This window comes from Alosa alosa, chromosome 1 (assembly GCF_017589495.1).
Source record: "Alosa alosa isolate M-15738 ecotype Scorff River chromosome 1, AALO_Geno_1.1, whole genome shotgun sequence".
In the NCBI taxonomy this organism is placed as follows: domain Eukaryota; kingdom Metazoa; phylum Chordata; class Actinopteri; order Clupeiformes; family Clupeidae; genus Alosa; species Alosa alosa.
The window spans coordinates 36,683,903-36,706,895 of NC_063189.1; the positions used below are offsets into that span (position 1 = coordinate 36,683,903).

The 22,993-nt window shown below is 42.7% G+C and overlaps 1 protein-coding gene across 8 annotated transcripts in view; it reads right to left on the reverse strand.

The window, feature by feature from the left end:
- Positions 1 to 71: 71 nt before the first annotated feature.
- Positions 72 to 22,993, reverse strand: part of ldb2b (LIM domain binding 2b) — a 37,067-nt gene continuing 14,145 nt past the window's right edge. Inside the window, exons 3-11 of one of the 8 annotated variants that reach the window (XM_048237731.1) lie at positions 14,017 to 14,189; positions 10,200 to 10,322; positions 8,996 to 9,079; positions 7,588 to 7,711; positions 6,222 to 6,254; positions 6,064 to 6,114; positions 5,703 to 5,827; positions 4,189 to 4,287; positions 72 to 3,140 (exon numbers count right to left, since the gene is read on the reverse strand). In XM_048237731.1, the coding sequence (XP_048093688.1) occupies positions 2,910 to 3,140; positions 4,189 to 4,287; positions 5,703 to 5,827; positions 6,064 to 6,114; positions 6,222 to 6,254; positions 7,588 to 7,711; positions 8,996 to 9,079; positions 10,200 to 10,322; positions 14,017 to 14,189 (1,043 nt within the window). In that variant the 3' untranslated portion in view covers positions 72 to 2,909. Of the gene's footprint in view, positions 3,141 to 4,188; positions 4,288 to 5,696; positions 5,828 to 6,063; positions 6,115 to 6,221; positions 6,255 to 7,587; positions 7,712 to 8,995; positions 9,080 to 10,199; positions 10,323 to 14,016; positions 14,190 to 22,993 lie in introns of all 8 variants that reach the window. The other 7 variants (XM_048237724.1, XM_048237777.1, XM_048237771.1 and 4 more) reach the window with 7 other exon arrangements.

Below are 22,993 nucleotides of genomic sequence, written 5' to 3' on the forward strand. Positions count from 1 at the left end.
CAAATGCACCAAATGCACTCCTTCAAATATACCAGTCAACACAGAATCAAGACCAAAGGAGAGTCATGGACAACTGTCAACTAAACACAGTTTATTAGCACAAATAAGAGCAAAGCATACATGAAACACACAAGTGTTGACGGACATAGATATCTGCAGGTATATTCCATTTTGGGTTAAAATAATGTGATAACAGATGTTTGAAATGTACTTGGCATCATAACAAATGTAGAAATATACAAACAAGGTATATGCATGAGTGCATGAACAATGGAGGGGGACTTTGAGGTCATTTTTTAGCAGATATGTTCAAACATGAAGTATAACACAACTAAGGAACAGCACATTCCGCATAAGAGAAACAAAGGTTAAATTCAGCTGCCCTGTGTATGAGTCTGTTAATATCATTATATTTACATAATGAACATGTTATATTCCCAACCTAAACAGCACTAACATTTTGGAATCATCAACATTGCCATGCAATACAGGACCTTGCAGTGTGTGTGTGTGTGTGTGTGTGTGTGTGTGTGTGTGTGTGTGTGTGTGTGTGTGTGTGTGTGTGTGTGTGTGTGTGTGAAAAGAAACCCCTTTGATATCACAGCACCCTTGCACCAATTTACAGCCCTTATATTTAACCCCGACTTGACATTGGCTATCCCACCCAAACCTGATTTTATGGTTCTCACCAAGAACACAACGGCAGTCTACACAGATGTTAAGGTCATGCGTACGTATGGCATGCATCCCTTACACAAGGAGACTAACTCCAACCAACCTCATTCAACACAAAACTAAAACACACACACACACACACACACACACACACACACACACACAGCAAAAGGGAAACAAGTCCCCACCCCCACACACTAAATTCAATTTTCTCCCGGGCAACGTTTGGTCATAAAGCCACCAGGAGTTAACCGGAGCAGAGATTTCAAAAGAAATCAACCAGATGCTTTTTAAAGAGGGGGGGAAATCCCCAGTAATTACAATCACATGCTCTCACGTCAGAAATGATCAGACAGACATGCACTGACCTTACCAACACACACACAGTCCTAGACACACACACACACACACACACACACACACACACACACACACACACACACACACACACACACACACACACACACACACACTTGCACCCATGTAAGAAAAATATTGGAGAGATACTTAAGGTAAAATTCCCAGGGTGGGCTTAACTCCTATATTTAGTGGTTAGTAAGTTCAGGTGTTCATCTGTTTTGCTCAGCTCAAGAAGCTTTACAGGATTATTGACTTGTGCTCTGATCTAACACAAGCAACATGTTTTACTAAGATATTTATTTGTGCATAGTATTGTTATGATAATGAAATTATACTGTAGTAAATTATGGTCATAAATTCCTACAAGCAATGTTACGCCTGCTTTTAACAGGTGATATTTATGGCCATTTCAACTCCCTGATTATACAAACAGCTAATATATTATTCAAATTAATTAGAAATTATACCCTAAGAATTGGTTGCAATTGTATATGTATTATCATCCAGAATGTTGTTTAGATTGGGAATACAAATAAAAAAAACATTAACCATAAAAAGAACAAAACAAACATGTAACATTTATTGTCTGCTCATGAACTGTGTTCAAACTCAATGTTTTTTTATTTTAGAATGACATCAGTAAATATGACCAGTTGTTTACTACACAAGGAGTGGGACTTTTTGGTCTTCAGAGTGACTTCATAATTTACATGTTATTCATGAGAGGGAATTTAATGTTTAAAAAAAAAGACACCAAAATATAAATTTCTTGTGATTTTTCTTTCTTTTTTTACCAAAAAAAAAAAATGAAGCTTCGTCAGACAAACCGTCTGCGTAAAAGATGATGAATAATAAATCACCAGGGGGAACATTGTTTAACAAACCATTGCCATACAATATGACATTCACAAAGGTTTTTTTTTTTTTACAACTTCTGTGTGGCTTCAAATAAATGGAAGAAAACATAGATACAAATTGCTGTTCATGGGTGTAAAAAATGAGGCAGAGAGAATCAGATGCTATGTACATATGTGTGTGGGTGTGAAGGAGAGCTGATATGTTACACTGTACACAGATGTATAAAATGGGGAGGGATCTGTGTGGGCAGAGAGGCTGTAGAAAATGACTTCAACTCGGAGATGGAGAAAACAATGGGACAGTAGCTTACTGCGTCGCCACGAAAAGCAACAATGACAACAAGAACAACAACAACAAAATTGATGTGTTCACTGTTTACTAAAAAACCCAATATGTCAAGACAACCTATTGTCTTTCTTTCAAAAAGGAGAAAAAAGACCCTCATTATTTCCAACGTCTTTCTAGGCTGAGTGGGTCCTGTGTTAGGCCCACACCTGGTCCAGGTTTGCTCGTGCTGATGAAGGCTTTTACACAGAGTCCTGCTCAGTTTGAGTTGGGCCATCGATCAACTTTGTTATAGTTGGACGGTCAACTGGATCCATTTTCAACTCAGTTCAATACGCAGTTCGGGGGATGGGGGAGGGGGTTGGTGTTCATGTCCAACGCATTACTTTTCTCTGTTCGCCAAACTCTACCAGTTTATATACAGTGCATATGCAAAATTCCACTCCTCGGTTAATGAGTCCTGCAGAATGAGTGCCCATTGAGTTCAGTCTTTCTCTCTGAATCGTGGGCCCAGACTTGGTTACTTGGAGAACATCATTGCTGAGGAATTCAGTTGGCTAAGGTTGTTTTGCAGTAATATTTCATGCTATGGGATTTGTCTTGACACAGTGTCTGTTTACTGAGCTGTTACTACAGAAAGAGTTGTATATAGAGTCCTTGGGGTTCTTGTTTAGAACCTGCATGGTGACTTGCCATTCTGTGGTGATGGGGGTGTGGGTGGTGCGGTTGTGCTACTGGCTTGGCTGGGTTGCCGTGGCGTCGGTCTTGCTGTCCTGGGGGTTTGGGGGCTTGCTGTTCCAGGGGCCGTTGTTGCCTAGCGCCGGGGAGGAAGTGTAGTCCTCCTCGTCATCAAGGCCGTTGGCGGCGTCATACTGCGTGTTCTCCAGACGGGTGATCAGACGCTCATCCTCGTCCCCAAACTCACCACCCATCAGAGTGGGCTCCCCTACCACCATCACATCCTGCAGGGAAAGAGAGGGAGGAAAGGGAAGAGACGGAGGAAGAGGAAGAAAGGGGGGAGGACAGAAAAGGGAGAAAGATGGGCGATATGGAGCAGAATGCATGAAAGAATTTGGCAGGGACAGGGAAGCAGGAGAGGTTCGACACAAGGAAGAAAAAATGGGGAGAAACAGAAACAGACAGATAGAAAGATGTATGAATTAGGAGTGTTGGATAGAGGGAGAATGTCAGGGAAAAGACAGATGGGACAAAAATAGCAGAGAGAGAGAGAGAGAGAGAGAGCAAAGAAAAAAACAGGGGAGGAGAGACAGAATGAACTGCTTATTATTCCATCAAATGAAAGCAGTCTCTCCTACCTAATGATAACCATCATTGCAGATAAACTGTTGAATATGTCAGCTAACTTTACAAGCAACTTGAAGTGAGTAACAGTGTGAGGTGTTATTATAAAGTGAGCAGTGTGTGTGTGTGTGTGTGTGTGTGTGTGTGTGTGTGTGTGTGTGTGTGTTTATGCGTCTGTATAAGTGTGTGTTTACCTCACAGTCTATTTCTGCAGTGTTCTGTATGGTACAGCCTAGATATCAAGAGGAGACACTTATCTATACTGCAGTGTAGTTATTGGTGTAGTATTCCTCTGCTCTACATTCTGACTCTCTCTCTCTCTGTCTATTTCTCTTTCTCTTTCTCTCTCTCTCTCTCTCTCTCTCTCTCTCTCTCTCTCTCTCTCTCTCTCTCTCTCTCTCTCTCTCTCTCTCTCTCTCTCTCTCTCTCTCACACACACACATACTGGACCCACACCTTTTCTCACTACACTCTCTAAAAATAAGCCCCCTTTTGCACAATGAAAAGAGAAAAACAAATGTGTAAATTTCCAACAACTTAATTACTTCAGTTCATTACTTTAGGTCTACTCGTCAACTACGGTACAATATGCCTGCTGATTTAGCTCATTTGCATATGTAATTGAGTCGTTAGTATGGCACGTGCTGACTGGCAGCAGGCCCTGGGCTTGCCATCTGTTGTTTGGCACCGCCTGTCAGTCACACCTACCCCGGCTCCGTCTCCGGCCACCCGCCTCCGCGCGCCGCGGAAAACCCCCCCGTCACTCCGCCGGCCGCTTTGGGCTGGGGGAACCAGAGACGGAGAGCACTAATTACAATCACATAGAGAAAGAGAGTCAGACAAGCTAACAAGCTACACACTAACTAACTGAGATGTAGGCTACATGCTAGAGCTAACAGGACACTAGCACTTACAACAGAGACACATAGAGGACCAGCTACATTTGAATTAGTGTTATCTTACTAGTGCAATGTTAATGGCTGCTAATGCATACTAAAAGCCAGGTTAGCTACATGGAAACCTGTGCATTGAAAGAGAATGCTCTTAGAGTTAAAAATTAATTTGCAGAAATAGTGAAATGAGATTGTGGTGCAATTGGAAATATGTGATTTGGCAAATCAAGTAAGGTTGATAAAAGTTATTTGTAATGTAATGTGGTGATACATTTAAACTTGCTACTTGGGGAGAAGTGTTTATGTTATGTTGGTCAATATAAGAGCTGTAACTATGATTTTTGTGATGCTCTTCATATGCAACAGTTGCATATGAAGAGCATCAACTAAGGTGTTTGTTAGTTGTAGGTGGAACACTAATAGGCTAATCAAAATATTTTTTAATATGAACTAAGATGGAATGAAAACTATAATCATCATTATATTTAAATCAGACTCACATTCGAATGTAATCACTTACATTTGAAAACCATCATAAAATAACACATAAAAACATGTAAATGAATTAAAGCAAAATAGTGTTATATCTCGGTGATCAACAGATGGGATTAATCAGCTTTTCTGATTAATGACCAGGACCAGCTCAGGACAAAACTCAGACACACTAGCTTCTTTACCAGCATTTAAAAGGTGAGTGCTACCATTGATTTTAAGAACTGTCCTAGGTTAATATAAATGCATAAACATGTTACATGTTGATATTCAGTTTGACCATCAAAATATATTTTAATTTCACTGCAAGGTCACTTACTGGATAGGTTGCAATTTTCCTCAAGTAACAGTAGGGGGCACTGTTGATACTGTCAACAGAATAGCCTTTCTATCAGCGAATGAGCTCTAACCCTTATTTCTCTCTCTAACACACACATGCACAAATTCACACATATGTCACACACGCATGCACACACACACACACACACACACACACACACACACACACACACACACACACACACACACACACACACACACACACACACACACACACACACACACACACACACCTACACCTTGTCCCCTGTAGTGTGAATAGCTGTGTCACTGAACTGATGCCTGCTGCCTCCCTTCCCTCTAAAACGATTCATTCCCTTCACACTTAAGTGTCTCATCTTAAGCAGTGTGTGTGTGTGTGTGTGTGTGTGTGTGTGTGTGTGTGTGTGTGTGTGTGTGTGTGTGTGTGTGTGTGTGCAGATGTGTCTGTGTGTGTATGTGTGTGTGTGTGTGTGACTACATGTAGGAAGACAGAAATCTGGGGTTCCTTACAGGTACCTGTGTGGACAGACTGAAGGTGCTGGCCGGGCTGCGCTTCTTGCTGTTACCCACGCCACTGGACGCACTGCTTGCCGAGTTCTTCCTTTTCCGCCTCTTTGTCGTCGTCTGTCGGGCGGGCTCAGCTGCCAATCACACCACAGGGGAGAGAAGAGATGGACAGTGAGTTTCCATTAGGCAGCAGACCAACATCTATGATGTAGGCTGAATATGTGTAGGGGTAAACAGATGAACAGATGAGAGCATGGTTAGATAAGTTGGATGCATGTGTGCATGGATGAAAGGATGAGGGAGAAGTAGCTGATGGACTCATGGTTAGACACATGAATGGATGGATGTACAGTATATGGACGTTAAGTACCTTTTTTGTGGTTTGTTGGAAATATTTCTGATTTGAAGTTCGGAGGATGACCTAAGAGAAAAAAAAAATGATTTTTTAATATATATATATATATATATATATATTCTTACTCTCTCTGTCTCACACACTCTCTCTTTCTCTCTCTTTCTCTCACTCACTCTCTGTCTTTCTGTCTGTGTCTGCCCTCACCTCTGTAACACACAAAGAGCAGTGTTAGCTGTGAGAGGGAATAGCAAGTGCAGTCACACCGGTGTGACGAGTATCAGAGATATGAATTATGTTGCTCTATCTTGCGAGTAATCAAGGATCTTTGTGAGTATGTTTTAAAATGAACGTTCTAAAGAATATCTGATTTCATCATTTAACATAGATTTTTAGAATCTTAAATAGTCACGGAACGGAATCTTTTGTTAGAATGTTCAAAACTCTCCTGCTGAAAGCATGAGACATAACCATTACCAACCATCCCATTTCTACACTGGCACAGGCAGACATTGTTTGGCTGTGCAATAGGGGCATATTTCATTGGCAGTCAGGAGGTGTGGGGGTGGAGAGGATGGGGGAGGGGAGGAGGAGGTGGGGGGCGGCTCGGTGCGCTATCAGACACATCTTGCTGCGGGGTGCCAGTATCTCTAACCTGTGTTCATTCCTCCAGATGGAGAACAATTCACAATATGTAACAGAATCAAGTTATTTATTTTGTTTACTTCTCAAAAACATAAAGCATGTTTTCTTTGATTTGAAGAGGTAGAAAAAATAAAAATAACAACAATACTCTGAATTACCTTCTAATCCACTTCTACCAGGGGAAATGATTTTGTATTCTTTTGAACTTAAGCACAATATATAGAATACACTCAAGGTCAACTACTTAATTAATTAGTCCACATTTGTTTCTGCTGAAATCCGTTATACCCTGGACGATGCACACCCGCTGTCTTTGAAATGTTAATTGCGAATAAGAAATATGTTTACCACGTTCAGAAACAAGCTTTACCACTGTAGGCTTAATGGTATTGTTTACCTCAAAAGAAAGGAACTAAAAGAGAATAGAGAAACAGAACAAGGCTGAAATAAACAGGAGAGCGGGTTAGTGGCGTTAACCCTCTCGGAGCCAGGCGCTGGGGTTATCAGCTCCGGCGTGTATGCCTGCTTCCTTCCCTTGGAGAAAGAAAGGAGGGATGTTCACAATGTGCAGATAAGAGGAGAAGAATGGCAGGAAAGACATGGATGAGAGCAGTGTGTGTATGTGTGTGTGTATATGTGTGTATGAATATGTGTGTATGTGTGTCGGAAATGGGTTTGTGTGTGCTTGTGAGAGTGTATTTGTGTGTGTGTGTGTGTGTGTGTCTGTGAAAAAGAGACAGTTTGTGTGTGTTCTCTCCAAGCAAGAAGAATTGTCTGAGCTGGCCACCCAAGCTCTTGCATAAACAGAGCGACAGTGAGAAGTCAAACATATGTCTACCGCTTCCCAGTAAGACCCCCGTACGCTCGTCCACGTCTGCGTCCAGCACTTGGCCCTACCTGGGGGTGCTACCATGCGCTGCCACTTCTGGAACAGGCAGGTCTTTAGGCAGTCGCGCGGGCTCAGGTTGTATGTCTTGTGGCGCGACATCAACTCTTGCATGGGTTCAAGGATTACACACAGCTGCGAAAAAAGACAAGGCACAGCTTTACTTCGGTGTCTGACAGCGCACACACACACACACACACACACACACACACACACACACACACACACACACACACACACACACACACACACACACTTGTGTGTATATATGTGCAATATGTGACATATATGACGATAGCTAGGACATGTGAGTGCTGAAAGTGCACACAGTACACACAGACACATGCTCATGTGCTCACACATGCATCAGATACAAAGACATAGGTTGGAGCAGGGGGGATACAGTCCTGTCTGTACCAAACAGACTAAAAAGAGCCAAATCCACAGGGACTAAATCTGCATCTGATTAACTCTCTCTCTCTCTTCTTCTCTCTCTCTATTTCTCTCTCTCTCCCTCTCTCTTCCTCACATTTTGCGCCATCTCACACTTTCTCTTATTCTGTGTGTGTGTGTGTATCTATGAACATACGCGTGTGTGTGTGTGTGTGTGTGTGTGCGTATATGCAGTACATGTAGACTGCAGGAGCTCAGATAAAGGACTCCAACAGATACGGGTACCCCACACTGATTTGGGAGGCTCGTATTAGATCACACACGGGTTTATTGCCCAAATCAAGCCTGAACAGCGCCAGTGACAGATGAATACACGAGGCATCACTGTTGCCTTGTTTTCCAAATGAAAGAGATTTAATGTGAATCAGTTGTACTACTACCCCCAAACAACAGCTTGTTTATGTGGAGTAAGACTCTGTCTGTCTGCTGTATGGTTAAGTATTCACAGTGGCTGATGCACAGTGATTAAATGGGGAGGAGAGACCCCCAACTCCTCTATCCCTCCCTATCCCTCTGTCTCTTCCTCATTCTCTTTTCTCTCTTTCTCCCTCTGCATCCTGTACCCACCTTCATGTGCCCCCACACACACACACATACAATGGAGACAATGGGGAATAACACATTGCAAATACAATGGGACATAGAGCTAATACCGATACAGAGAGACTCATCATCATACCTGTGCATATGTGTGTGTGTGTGTGTGTGTGTGTGTGTGTGTGTGTGTGTGTGTGTGTGTGTGTGTGTGTGTGTGTGTGTGTGTGTGTGTGTGTGTGTGTGTGTGCGTGCGTGCGTGCGTGTGTGTACTACTGTGTGTACAGTACTACAAAGTGGCGAATTCTATTGTAATCCTAATGCAGACATCTTGAGCTGGATTTCCCAGTTTTTTTTTCAATTATATGATAGAATGTGTGTGTATGTGTGTGCACATGTGTGTGTGTCTGTGTGTGTGTGTGTGTGTCTTACCCTGAGGTAGTTGAGGGTGAAGTTGGTCAGGCCCACTCTGGTTATGTTTTTGGACAGTTGCTCCAGCACCCCAGGGTCTTGTGCCTGAGTGGGCGACCAGAGGATCTCACCATCAGAAAAACCCAAACGTGACAGATATTCCACATCCCCCTCCCCACTCCCCCCACCATCAAAGAGCAAGTGGCCTGGCTTCAGCAGGACCTTGTCATGCCTTGACAAAACCAAAGGCATCTCTTTTGTGATTTTTAACCCAGGCAACTGACTCCCATAACTCTGAAAAACTCAACTAGACCCAATGCAGCCCATTTAAACAGCATGTTTGAGAGCTAGCATTTTCCCTCACTGCCTCGACTGTAGTTGATTATTGCTCAGTTATACTGCAAGCAAACACCGGTTTGATGGATGGGGCCGAGGGGGGTTGTGGGTAAAAAGGGGGAGGGGAGGGCTGGTGTGTGCTGTACAGGACAGATGCTCTATTGTTACTACGACTTAATACTCAAAGAATTCCACTCCTCCATTCCTTACTGTGGCTCATCTTGGTCATATAAACACATACTCATGGAGCCTCACACACAAAAATGCACATGCTTGAACTGTGTATACCATGTAAACACACACACACACACACACACACACACACACACACACACACACACACACACACACACACACACACACACACCCAAACATAAATTCACATTCATTAAATGATGCCTTGTATGGGCATGGGCGTGTGTGTGTGGGTGTGTGTGTTGGTGTAGGCGTGGGCCCTCTGTGGTCCTGTTAACACAGCATATAACAAGCGTGCTCCATTACAGGATTAAAAGTACGCGGCTACACCCCCATTCCCTGGGGTTAAAGTTCAGAGGGCAGTAACAGCTATTCAGAGTTGACCTCCATCTGTAAAAGTGTTCAGAGCTATAACCACTGTGCCACAGTGCAGAAAAGCTATTTATCTGCTCACGTGTCACCTCCCAAACTTCTTTTCACCACTACGGTTTCATTCGGATCAGTTGCCATAGCTGTTGTTGCATGAGGTCTAGTTTTTGTTTGCCTTTTCTAATGACCAAACAATGTTGTCCAGGCAACACCACATACTCTTCTCTCTCTCTCTCTCTCTCTCTCTCACACACACACACACACGCACACGCACACGCACACACACACACACACAGCATAAAACAGTGGCGATCTCTGGACTCACGTGAACAGCCAGGATGCTGCGTGGGATGAGCTCCCTGTACTGCCTGATGGTAAAGTGCCACGTCTTAATCCGCATCAGGTCGTCAAAGGCGAACTCCAAGATCAGCCGGCCCTCCGTGCACACCTGGCCAAAGTAGAGGAGTCCGAATGTGAAAAAGGACGTATGCAGGCCATTACAGTGAAATACTGTGCCACAGTTGAGTTGTTAGCACTGCAGTAGCCACACACCATGTCAAGCCCATGGCTGACCAACAAAGAAAAGGGTCCTACAAAAACAGAATTACGGCATAAGAATGCAAAGTGCCTAATGGAATTATTGTGACGAATATTTCTGTGGAAAGTGCACAGTTACAGTGAGGAAAGTGGGGTTTAGTTGTTTAGTTGGATGTGCTAATAAGGTATAACTTCATGCAGACTTGAAGCCTCTGTAAGACTTATTTAGTATTTTTTTTTTCTCTGAAAGAAATGTTTTTATAATGAGATTGAAATATTTATTTCGATTTATGTATTTATTTATTTACAAACATGTTATCTTTGTGTTTGGCCTTGATATCTAAATTAAAATGGAACTGAAATAACACATTTAAAGACCGTAATAAAATATATTTTTTCAATACATTTACATTTCTTTGTTCGCTCGAAAATAAAAAGTCCAGTGTTCTGCTTATTAGCCTAGGAGCATTTGTATCTGGGAATGAAAAAGTAAATGTTAAAGTAGTTTCCCAATTAAGCCGTTATTTTCTGTTTGTAAGGAATTCTCGTTCTGGTACTCTGAGCTCCGACATTCGGTTGCCAAGGCAACGGAGAGCAGCTGATTAGTTGGCATGGCAACCAGAGGGATGTAATCCCAGCAGACACACTCTAATCAATGCCCCCAGTACCACACACACACACACACACACACACACACACACACACACACACACACACACACACACACACACACACACACACACACACACACACACACACATACAAGCCAAGGAAACACACAAATGCACAAATAGGCACAAACAGCTCACATGGTCTCTTTTCAAAACACTGAAACACACACACACACACACACAAAACTTGTTCTTACGTTTTTCTTTGTTGTCCTTCATTAATCAGGTAAGGCCCTTCAGCCAGGGCTCTGAAGTGGTTAACCACTAAACTGCAAGATCTTTGATAATTCTATTAAGTTTTCACATTTACATAAATATCTCTCTCAATATGTCACCTGATCATTCAAGCTGAACCTGAGTACTCAACTGATTACCACTCAAAAGAATATCTATGGTCAGACGGCATATGGTTGTGACTGTTGTTACAGCATTGAACTATTGGCTACAATGGCTTTGTGTGTGTGTGTGTGTGTGTGTGTGTGTGTGTGTGTGTGTGTGTGTGTGTGTGTGTGTGTGTGTTAATTACTAGCTAAAGTGGTTTTATGTAGATAGTTTGCATTAGTAGCTAGAATGGTTTTATATGGCCATGTTTAATGATAGTCTCACAGTAATATGGTGCAGTGTTTTTGATAGAGCTTACACAGCCTACAGTATATTGATGGGCTTTGCCAGAATATAAATAATAATCATAATAACCTCTATTAATATAGCAATTAGAATGTTAGTCTATAATGGTGAGGTTCTGAATCTTTGGATAAGGCCAAGGGATCCAGCACTAACCTCTACTTTTATTCTTTTATTTACTATTATTCACTATATTTTGTACACTTTTATTTATGTTAGACACTGAATTGCCTCTGTGTATGAATTATGTTATATTAATTACACTTGTCGCACTTACACGGGTGTTTACCTAATATGGAAACCAGATATGTTTGTAAACCATGTGTATAAACCAAGCGTGTGTCAACCAAGCGATGACAAATTCAACCTGATGTGTTTGAATTTGTGAAAGTGAAATCTTTTATTCTTAAACAGAACATGTGGAAATGATTTAAGCTCTCAGTCCCTGCCCATGCACAGAGCTTAGAGCAGAAAACAGGAGGAGATGGAGAGAGGCAGCAGAGATGAGGGAAAGAATGAGAGAGAGCTGAAAAAGGTAAGAGGACGAGGCAGAGCGAGTGAGAGAGGGAGGGAGAGAGGGAGAAAGAGAGGGAGGAGGGGGGGGGAGAGGGAGAGGGAGGAGGGGAGCGGAGGAGCAGAGGGAGATGGGGGTGATTCCTCTTTTTTGTTTTGTGTGCTGTGCAGCCCTGCATCCACAATTAGGAATAAATTAGAGCTTGGTGCAGGGGAGAAAAGAGAACATCTCAGCCTGCAGCAGAGAAATCTCTCTCTCCCCCTCCCTCTCTTTCTCTCTCTCTCTCTCTCTCTTTTATCTCTCTTTTTCTCAATCTTTCTACCAGGCTCTCACCCCTCAATCTGAATCTGTATGTCCCCTGAATTCCTTTTCCATCATTGGAATTCTTTATCCACATTCTCTCTGTAGAGTATTGTTTTTTTTATTTTTTTATTTTAACTTAATTAAAGAAAAAAAAAATTCTCAAAATTCCCCAAATCCATGATGCATGTGCACTGTGTTCTTTTTCATGTCAGACTATTGGAGACTGAACATCATCACATCCTCTACCTGGACTTCACAAAAACGTCAGCGTCAGTATATTTTTTGCAACCAAATAATAGCCTACATATGAATTTTGAATATCAACCAATCAATTAATCATCAGATCTGTAATATCCTGCATAGTGGTGACATTTGTCAGCAAGCATTATTTTACTTATTTAAATACTGTTGGATTAACCACTACTGTGATTAATTGAAATGGCTTCTGAATTATACAGTACAATTATTACGTTCAAGTAATATCAACATGTCAGACTGCAGACAAGTAAATGGTACACTGATTAAATGATAGGAGTGAACCACCAGGGATAGAATGATTTAGTCCAACCACTATGACAATATGAAGCGTGTCATTCTCAGAATGGTAATTTTTCTAGAAAATGATCAGAGCTTTCAAAAACACAGAGTAACGGTGTAGTCAGATACAGCTCTGATTCAAGCTCAGCACACAAGCAGCACTAATGAAGAGCTGCAGAAAGTTGAGAGGAGAAAGTTAGGAGAACACTGAAGTCTGAGAAAAAACACAGAGTGCTGATGTGCCTTTGCACCCACTGTTCCTCCACTGCACTTCCACCGTGTATTATTGCGTTGCCCAATTCTTAGCCAATGGGCTACTTGCCCGAAAGGCTCTCAGTTTGCTCGTTGGTTTTTCCGGTGGAACGTTAACTGTGTTGTAATGGCATTTTCTGTTATATTCTGCTCCTTACGTCTTCACTCCGACACTGATTATCTTGTTTGCCCAATAATAAAAACAAACGAGCGTATTAGAGCCTTTTGTGCAAGTAGTCCATTTGAGTTCTCAAGTTTTCTTCAGACCATGAATCCATCCTTGTAAGGTGCATTAAGGATTCAGGAAAATCAATGTATGGATCTTTGACATTGTTGGCCTGAGTTGCATCATGTTGGGGAATGCACTCCCTATTACCATTGCCAACAGTACCTTGGTGAACATAGGCTTGTGCATTGCGAAGGGTACCTTGGTAAACATGGGCATGCACATTGCGAGCGGTAGCCTACCTTGGTGAACATAGGCTTGTGCATTGTGAAGGGTACCTTGGTGAACATGGGCATGCACATTGCGAGCGGTAGCCTACCTTGGTGAACATAGGCTTGTGCATTGTGAAGGGTACCTTGGTGAACATGGGCATGCACATTGCGAGCGGTAGCCTACCTTGGTGAATATGGGCATGCACATTGCGAGCGGTAGCCTACCTTGGTGAACATGGGCATGCACATTGCGAGCGGTAGCCTACCTTGGTAAACATGGGCTTGCCGTGCTGTGTGATCATACTGCACTGGTCACAGTCCAGAGTGATGATGGAGTTGTGGAAGGACTCCTTGGAGTGCTTCAGCACAAAGTAGAGCTCAGTCACTCCTCCCTCAAACACTGTGCTGAAGTACCGGGGGATGAGAGTCCGGCCGATCGCTGAGGAGAGGGGGGCACAACAGATGTGATTTAATCTGGTATTTCTTTACAAAATTATACAATGTCCTCTTTTGAAATATCACCATTATTGAGTGTCTATATTGATAATTGTGTCACACACACACACACACACACACACACACACACACACACACACACTAACTCTCCTCTGAGAGAATACCATTCACATCCACAGACCACTATCACACCATTCACAATTCTGTTTAAACATTAAAACGGTGGTCTGTGTTTGTTGAGCTCTGTCCATATAACCTCACGGATATGCATGAATGTCTACTACATCAGCACACTCTCTTGTCCCTGTTGCACGTCCACTACTCTGGACAGTCTGGCCCAGAGCAGACACAACATCACACACAGAGATATGACCAACACAGTGGTTTGGACTGGACTGGACTGGACTAGGTCTCCAGAGGAATCTTTAGGTCATTAATGATGATGGGTTTCTAAGGCAAAGGTAAAAGAAATGGCGAGAGCTGAGCCGCTGTGGTTTTTGCTTGGTTAGCAGGGAGATATGGTTTGGATCTGGTGACAGATTACAGAGGACAGATTTTCCAAAAGGCTTCGGGGTCATTCTTCAGATGCTACACTACAATAGCAAATATCAATTTTAATGATGTTATTTTCAAGAGCCGTCTAGTTTATGAGGGTAGTACACTACAGTGAGACATAACACCAGGCTTGGAATTTCACCATTTTAGGGGCAAGGCCACTTGGCCTTCAGTTGTGCATATTTGGTGGGGGGCACAAAGGCCACATGTCAGGGCACAAAGGCCAAAGTTAGCCTATACAGTAGTAGGCTCTAAAAATGATCAAAATTGTATTTAGCCTATTCGCCTATTCACTGCAGTAGACCTGTATCACTGTATGAAACATTACAAAAACATGAAACATGACATATTACATAGAACTGTAAATCATCTGATTATCTAATATTTACAGATATCTAGGCTATATTTAACATTTACTTTATATTTGGCCTGTTATGAAGTCATGTATTGAACAATTTAAGCACAGCTCAGCTTTAAGAAACACAAATAGCCTAGATGCATGCTTAGCATTTTGTGATCATTAAGGCTACTTTAACAAACTCTTAGTCAGCTGTATATCCTCTGATTTTAATATTTACCAACATCTAGGCGATATTTGTAACATTTACATTTTGTATTTGGCCTGTAAACTTAAAGCCCAAATTTGGAGACATGCATGTCGAAATGTGCTGCAAATTCAAAACTGGATTACTCTGGAACGGCTAACTGTACAGGGGACTGCTTTAAACCTTCGTGTTCGGTAAGGTCTGCTGTTTATTTTGATATATGGTTTGCCATGTTTTGAACGAAGGGTTCATGAAGTATTCCACCAAGATGAATGGGTAGGGAGATAGGCGCAGAACCTAGAATGTATCATTCAATTTAATCATAGTATTTATTTGTCTCGCGAACCGTTCACCAAACGGCTAACATCGTTTACAAGCTGAGAAAAAGCTCTTTCATGTGATGTGATACTTGTGATGTCTGTATGATGAGTAGGCTACTTCGCGAGTACTGTAGTTAAACTGAGAAGAATGGGTGAATCTGGACGCACTTTCTTTCTTGCCATGCGCTGTCACTTTCTCCACTGCATAAAAGACTACATTAATTTGCGCTGTGAATGCTAAGATTATTTTGTCAGGCCATAGGCTAATAAAATACGCTATTAGTCGGACGCAAAACAGAATATTGAAAGAAGGGGGCACCAAGGCCACAGTGGCCTGTAAACCTCTGATTTTCAAAGGGCATCATCGGCTAACAGTGTCTCTTGTGATTCAGAAACAAACAGGCAGAAGCTGAGTGGAGCCTGCAGGCATTAAGCCCACCAGAGATACAGTCTCTCTCTCTCCCTCTCTCTCTCTCTCTCTCTCTCTTTCTCTCTCTCTCTGTCTCCCTCCCTCCCTCCCACTCAGTCACAGACACACCAATGAAAAGTGTCGGTTTGTTTAAACAGTCCGAGCGCCCCTTCGGTCCAGCACCCTCCAGTGCTGCTATTATGTCTCCTGGCCTGGTTAGTGGAGCCATGCGGAGAAGAGATGCGCACCGATAGGGGCCTCCGCCGCAGCTCTGACGCCTTTTGAAGTTTCCATTTTAACACCAACTACCCCAAACAGCCCCAGCAGCTGTCAATCACACGGTTTTTTGTTCTCCGGAATTTTACATGACTCAGAAATTCAATAAGCAAATTGGAACACAAAACACATACACATGTTCACAAACACACATATACACACATATACAAAAAAGTCCTAATATACAGTCACATACTTTCTACTCACACACACACACACACACACAATAATAACCACTATTTTCATCTATCACACGCGACACACACACGTACACACCCTCATTGGACATGTCTGATCTTTGGATTTTAAGGGACATGCATGATCTGGCCCCACTTCAGAAGGTACACCCCCGAGAGCAGATTAGTAAATGGCTTGTTTTTAGTAAACACGGCTGAACAACATATGCCTCTCTAGAAACATGGGTCCAAACATGCAATTTACAAATAATTAACATCCCCTTAATTAGCCACATTCATTTATGCCACTTTAGGCACAGAATTTCCCTCCGAGCCCAGGCAGGTGGAGTAGTGCCAGAGGTCTGAGCCAAAAGAGAGGGATGAGAGAGAGAGAGAGAGAGAGGCAGAGGGGAGAACTGGGACAGAGAGATAGATGAAGAAAGAGAGTGACAGAGAGCGAGGGAGGTAGGGAGGGAGGGCGAGGGAATGAGAGAAATGCTGATGGGGAAGGGAATATTATGAAAAAAGAGAGTGACAGCAAGCGGGGGGAAAGAGAGAGGAAGGGGGAAGAGAGAGGAAGGGGGGGAAGAGAGAGGAAGGGGGCGAAGAGAGAGGAAGGGGGAAGAGAGAGGAAGGGGGGAATAGAGAGGAAGGGGAAGAGAGAGGAAGGGGGAAGAGAGAGGAAGGGGGAAAAAGTGAAGAACATGGGGAATGAGGATAGTTAGTGAGAGAAACTGACAGAATATCAGGAATAGAAACCATAAAACCGACAGGCATTTTAACATTCCCTGACACCCCAGACTTTAGGTGAGAAATATGCTGAAACACTCCTCTGTCTGCCCTCAACCCAATTCTCTCTTTTGGACACAAATGGATACAAACACACTCTCCAAACACACATACCGGTAACGCAATGAAACACACATAGCATTGTTATGTGTTGAGCCATTTTCTCCTGAAAGCAGGATCACGCCACATGTTCCGGAGCATTCTCACTGTACTGCATGTTTTGTGTCCTTCCCTCGCTGGTTACCTGCTGTTGCAGCCAGTGCATTGTGTGTGTGTCAGTGTTTGCAGAGGAGAGATCTCAGGGCTCATACTCAGAAGCCGTCTCAGAGGGAACCAGGAACCGCTCTCTGTCTTACTCTCTACACTTAACCTATCTGAGCTCACACACACACACACACACACACACACACAATATACAAGTGATATATATAAAAATGATTCACACACACACACACACACACACAAGTATCAATAATATATAGTGACATAAAAATCATTCACACACACACACACACACACACACAATAACACAATAATAAGTTACAATATATAGTGACATAAAATTATTTACACAATACACACACACACCACACACACACACACACACACACACACACACACACACACACACACACACACACACACAAGCACAATATATAGTGACATGTACCATTCACACACACACACACACACACACACACACACATCAATAATAATAATACACACAATATATACAAGCATTCATATATAGTGACATAAAAAATTATTACACACACACACACACACACACACACAAGCACAATATATAGTGACATGTACCATTCACACACACACACAATACATAATATACATCACACATCACACAACTAATAAGTATTAATATATACGTGATACACATTCACCAATAATAATGACACACACACACACACACACACACACACACACATACACAATAATAAGGTCAATATATAGTGACATAAAAATTATTCCACACACACACACACACACACACACACACAAGTTATCAATATATAGTGACATAAAATTTCATTAACAATAACACACAACACACACACAATACAAGTGACAATATATAGTATTTACACACACACACACACACACAATATACACACACACACACACACACACACATGCACACAATACGCATTAATAAAAAGATTCATTCTCCCTCCTTCCTCCTCTCTTGCTCTCTTGTGGTGTAATGAGGGGTCTGGTGACTTCTCCTCTGTTGTTTTGATGTAGCTGTCACTCACCAGTCACTCCGGCTTAATCACGTTTGCATCCAGGCCTGGAGACGCAGGACAAACATGGCTAATTTCTGCCTTTAGACACAGACTAGCTGACTCACCACACACACACACACACACACACACACACACACACACACACACACACACACACACACACACACACACACACACACACACACACAAACACACACAAACACACACAAACACACATCCTACCCTCTCTATGCTTTTGATAGGAAAAATAATGCTGAAAATAATTGGTCTAACTACTATCCAAAATATGCAAGACTGTGGAGGGAGTGGGGAAGGAAAGACAGACAGAGAGACAGAGGCATAGATAGAGGGAGAGAGAGAGAGAGAGAGAGAGAGAGAGAGAGAGAGAGAGAGAGAGAGAGAGAGAGAGAGAGGTTTTGAGTGGGAGAGAGAATGAGAGGAAGCAGAGAGTGGGGAGCATAAAGATTAGAGGAGGCTTGTGTAAAGAGAAATACAATGGAGGATAAACTATAGGTCATCCATATTTGACTCTTCTCAATCTTCAAGGATGTGACTGAGATCATTTTGATTGACAGTGTTGCAAATATTAATATTTATTTAACAATAGCAAATATGTTAACAAAAAACTACAACTGACACTGATTCAAATAGTGTCCATCCATCAACATGTTCTCTTTAAAAAACTCTTTTCAGAAGTCTATTTCTGGTTGTTGAAGTAATTTGTAAACAGCATTAGGTTTTGTTTAGATGTGTGGATTTCTCATGTATTTGTGTCAACTGGAGTTTTCACAGACACAGACTCTCTCTCTCTCACACACACACTCTCTCACACACACACACACACACACACACACACACACACACACACATACACACATACAAACACAGGAGAGAGAGAGAGAGAGAGAAGAGAGACAGAGAGAGAGAAGATACTGTATCACGCACCATACAAACTGTACATTACAGCTATATTAGCCTGACACACTTGTACAGTTGCTGGACTACTGTCATCCTGTAGTCATGTACTACATTTCTGCTTGGTCAAACACACCATGTTGACTACTCTGGATCATAACAGAAAATATGACAAGGCCAATGCAAGGATCTACAGTAAGGGGTGAAAGAGCATAAGCACGCACACATGCGTGCACACGCACACACAGACGCACATACACACACACACACACACTTGCGCTCACACACACACACACACACACACACACACACAGGTTCATAGCATCTGGGTGTGTGTTATTGCTCAAACCCCAAAACATAAAATATGAATCACTCTCATAAAAGTTTAATCTTCTCTCTCCACATCTCTCCCCATCTCTCCCTCCCTGTATCTTCACCCCTCCCCCAGCCCTCTCTTCTCCACCACCTCCACCCCACTACCCCACCACCATTTTATTCTCTCCCTCGCTTCTCTCTCCTCTCCCTCTCCTCCCCTCTCCTCTCCCTCACCCTCTCCTTTCCTCTCCTCTCTCTCCTCTCTTTTTTCTTTCTCTCAGATATGGAGTTTGGTTTGAAATCTGTGTTGGTGGTGAGAAGGGCTGCATCAGGCGAGGCGTCCACACACACAGACTCAACAATCCCTAATTAACTCAGACAAGGGAGGCGGGGCTCATGGAAATACCAGATTAGATTATGTTCTGATGTTCTCTAATGTGGAACATGCTTTAAGACAAGCACAACCACAGCCGTTGTGTTTCTGTCCTGTTTAAAGGTCATGACCACAAATTCAACTTAAAGGAACATGCCGACTTTTTGGTACTGTAGCTCATTCACCGTATTCCCCAGAGTTTGATAAGTCGATACATACCCTTCTCATCTCCGTGCATGTAGTTACACAGTCTGACGCACCCACCGCTAGCCTAGCTTAGCACAAGAGCCTCGAAGTGGCCGGTTTCATTAGCCTACACCTCCCAATAGTGACAAAAGTATTCCAACATTTTCCTGTTTACATGCTGTGATTTGTGTAGTTACAATGTGTACAAATAACAATGTCAAATGACACACAGCCATTTAGTAAGCATATACATACTTGGAACTGTTTTCATTCAGGGAAATCACTGCTCCTTGGGGTTTGAAGAAGTAACACCGGAGCTTTGCAGGTGCAGTATGTATAAGCTTACAAAAGGGCTGTGACACATTTTATACAAATCACAACATGTAAAGGAATGTTGTAAAGGAAAATGTTGCAATTCTTGTCATTATTGGGAGGTGTAGGCTAATGAAGCCAGCCACTTTGAAGCCCTTGTGCTAAGCTAGGCTAGTGGTAGGTGCATCAGACCGAGTAAATACACACACAGAGATGAGAAGGCTATGTATCAACTTATCGAACTCTGGGGAATATGGTGAATAAGTCCCAAAAAGTCGGTGCGTTTAATGGATAAAAAAACATCAATATGCTTCATGTGAACAATACTGCCTTATCTTAATCTATAACACACACACACACACACACACACACAGACATACACATAGACACACACACACCGCACACACACTGCACGCACACACACACACACACACACACACACACACACACACACACACACACACACACACACACACACACACAAACACACACACACACACACACACACACACACTAACAAACAACACAGTGTAAACCTCTGTTGTATGGCAATGGAAAAGCTAGGGCACATTAGTAATCAATTATAACCCTTTGATCTAAATTGAGGTAATTATGAACTTCAATTAGACACAATTGGGGAGCCCCCCTTGGGGGGTATTGATTAAGCAGCCACAGTGTGCATGTGAATAACCATTTAAACCAATTAAGGCCTTTAGGTACTCACAAGAACACTTGATCACTCTGCACTTCTCCATGTTCAACAGTAACCCTGGACAGTGACAGATGACCGGCTTGTCCCATTGAAATGAGAGGCCACTGTGTCAGGCGGCACAAGTAATAGGTTTGCACAGTGATATGGTGAAACATGAACTCTGGAGAGCATTTCCTGAGGCATTTAATACAAAGGCATCGATCACAATCACTCATTTAACAGTATGTACACATGTCATACACAAGCACACAGACACCCACATACACACACACAGAGAGAGAGAGAGAGAGAGAGAGAGAGAGAGAGAGAGAGAGACCAAAGACCTTCTGACAGAGAACTGAATGCCACAATTAGTATTAGTGTATGTTTTGATAAGGATTACATGAAGGCAAATAGAGCAAAGTGCTTTGTCATTATCATTGATCAGAGCTCACAGTGAGGAAAAGTAACAGCCATTGAATGTCAATACAAGTACTACCGTTCCATCTCTATGCAGCGTAATCTCACCCAAACATATTTACAAAACCTCATCAATCCAATTATCATTCTCATGCACGCTATCTTCCTCTGAAATTTGTAGAGGCAAAAGACACAGACAGAAGGAGAGCATACTTCCGGTATGTTTATTTCTGTTTTTCAACGTCCTCCACCGAGATATCAAGGCCCTATTTACCGAACACTGCATAGTGGTACCGACAACTAGACACAGAGCAAAAGAGTAGAGCAGGAAGGAAGTGCTCCAATCCTTGGATGCAAGCAAACACATTCAGCTAGCCTTGGAGAGAGCGATAGAGTGTGTGAGAGAGAGAGAGATAGAATGTACCTGCCCCAAACGGCAAGCTAGCAAGAGAGAGCATACTTCTGCACAGGCATATTTCTGTATTAAAAATAAAGTTGTCCTCCAATGAGGGGGGATGGTGGCGGAATTATTAAAAAAAAGAGAGCATTGCCTTTTGTCATCAAGGCGCAAGTCCCCATACCTACATTTCCAACTTGTGCAACCTTGAGGGCAATGGTATAGCTGTTTACCAACCAATCCACCACACAGTATAGCTCTCTCTTAGGCAACTCGTGGGAGCTCGATACAGAGCCTGGATGAAATGGAGAGTGAGCATGGAAATGAGAAGAAGTCCTCCGTGCACACACTGATGCACTCAGAGAGGGGAGGCGAGACGAGACAAACAGAAGAAGAGACGGTGAGGAGAGGGACTGAAAGATCGACAAGACAACAAGAGAGATCGAGAAAAAGGAGAAGAGTAAGAACTCGTCAAATCAGGAGTGTGGACAGAAAAAGAAACACACACACACACACACACACACACACACAGGACAGAGATGACCAAACAGAGCGAAAGAGATAAAAGAAAGAAGGTGGAGGAGGAATGCAGAGGAGAGGACAGACTGTGTGTGTGGAGACGAGAGAGCGCACGGCTGACGAGCTGGGTGGGCGGCTGGGTGGCTGGGAGCGGATTTTCTGTGACTGCAGAGTTGCTGTGGTACCGACTCCCCTTTCAGTGATCCAGCCACACCGGGCACCCTCCTCTCACAATCACACTCTGCAAGGATGGGGATGCATTTATGAAATGTCATCCGGGAGATAAAATTAACCACCACCTGGATGAGAGTTAGCAACAGGAGC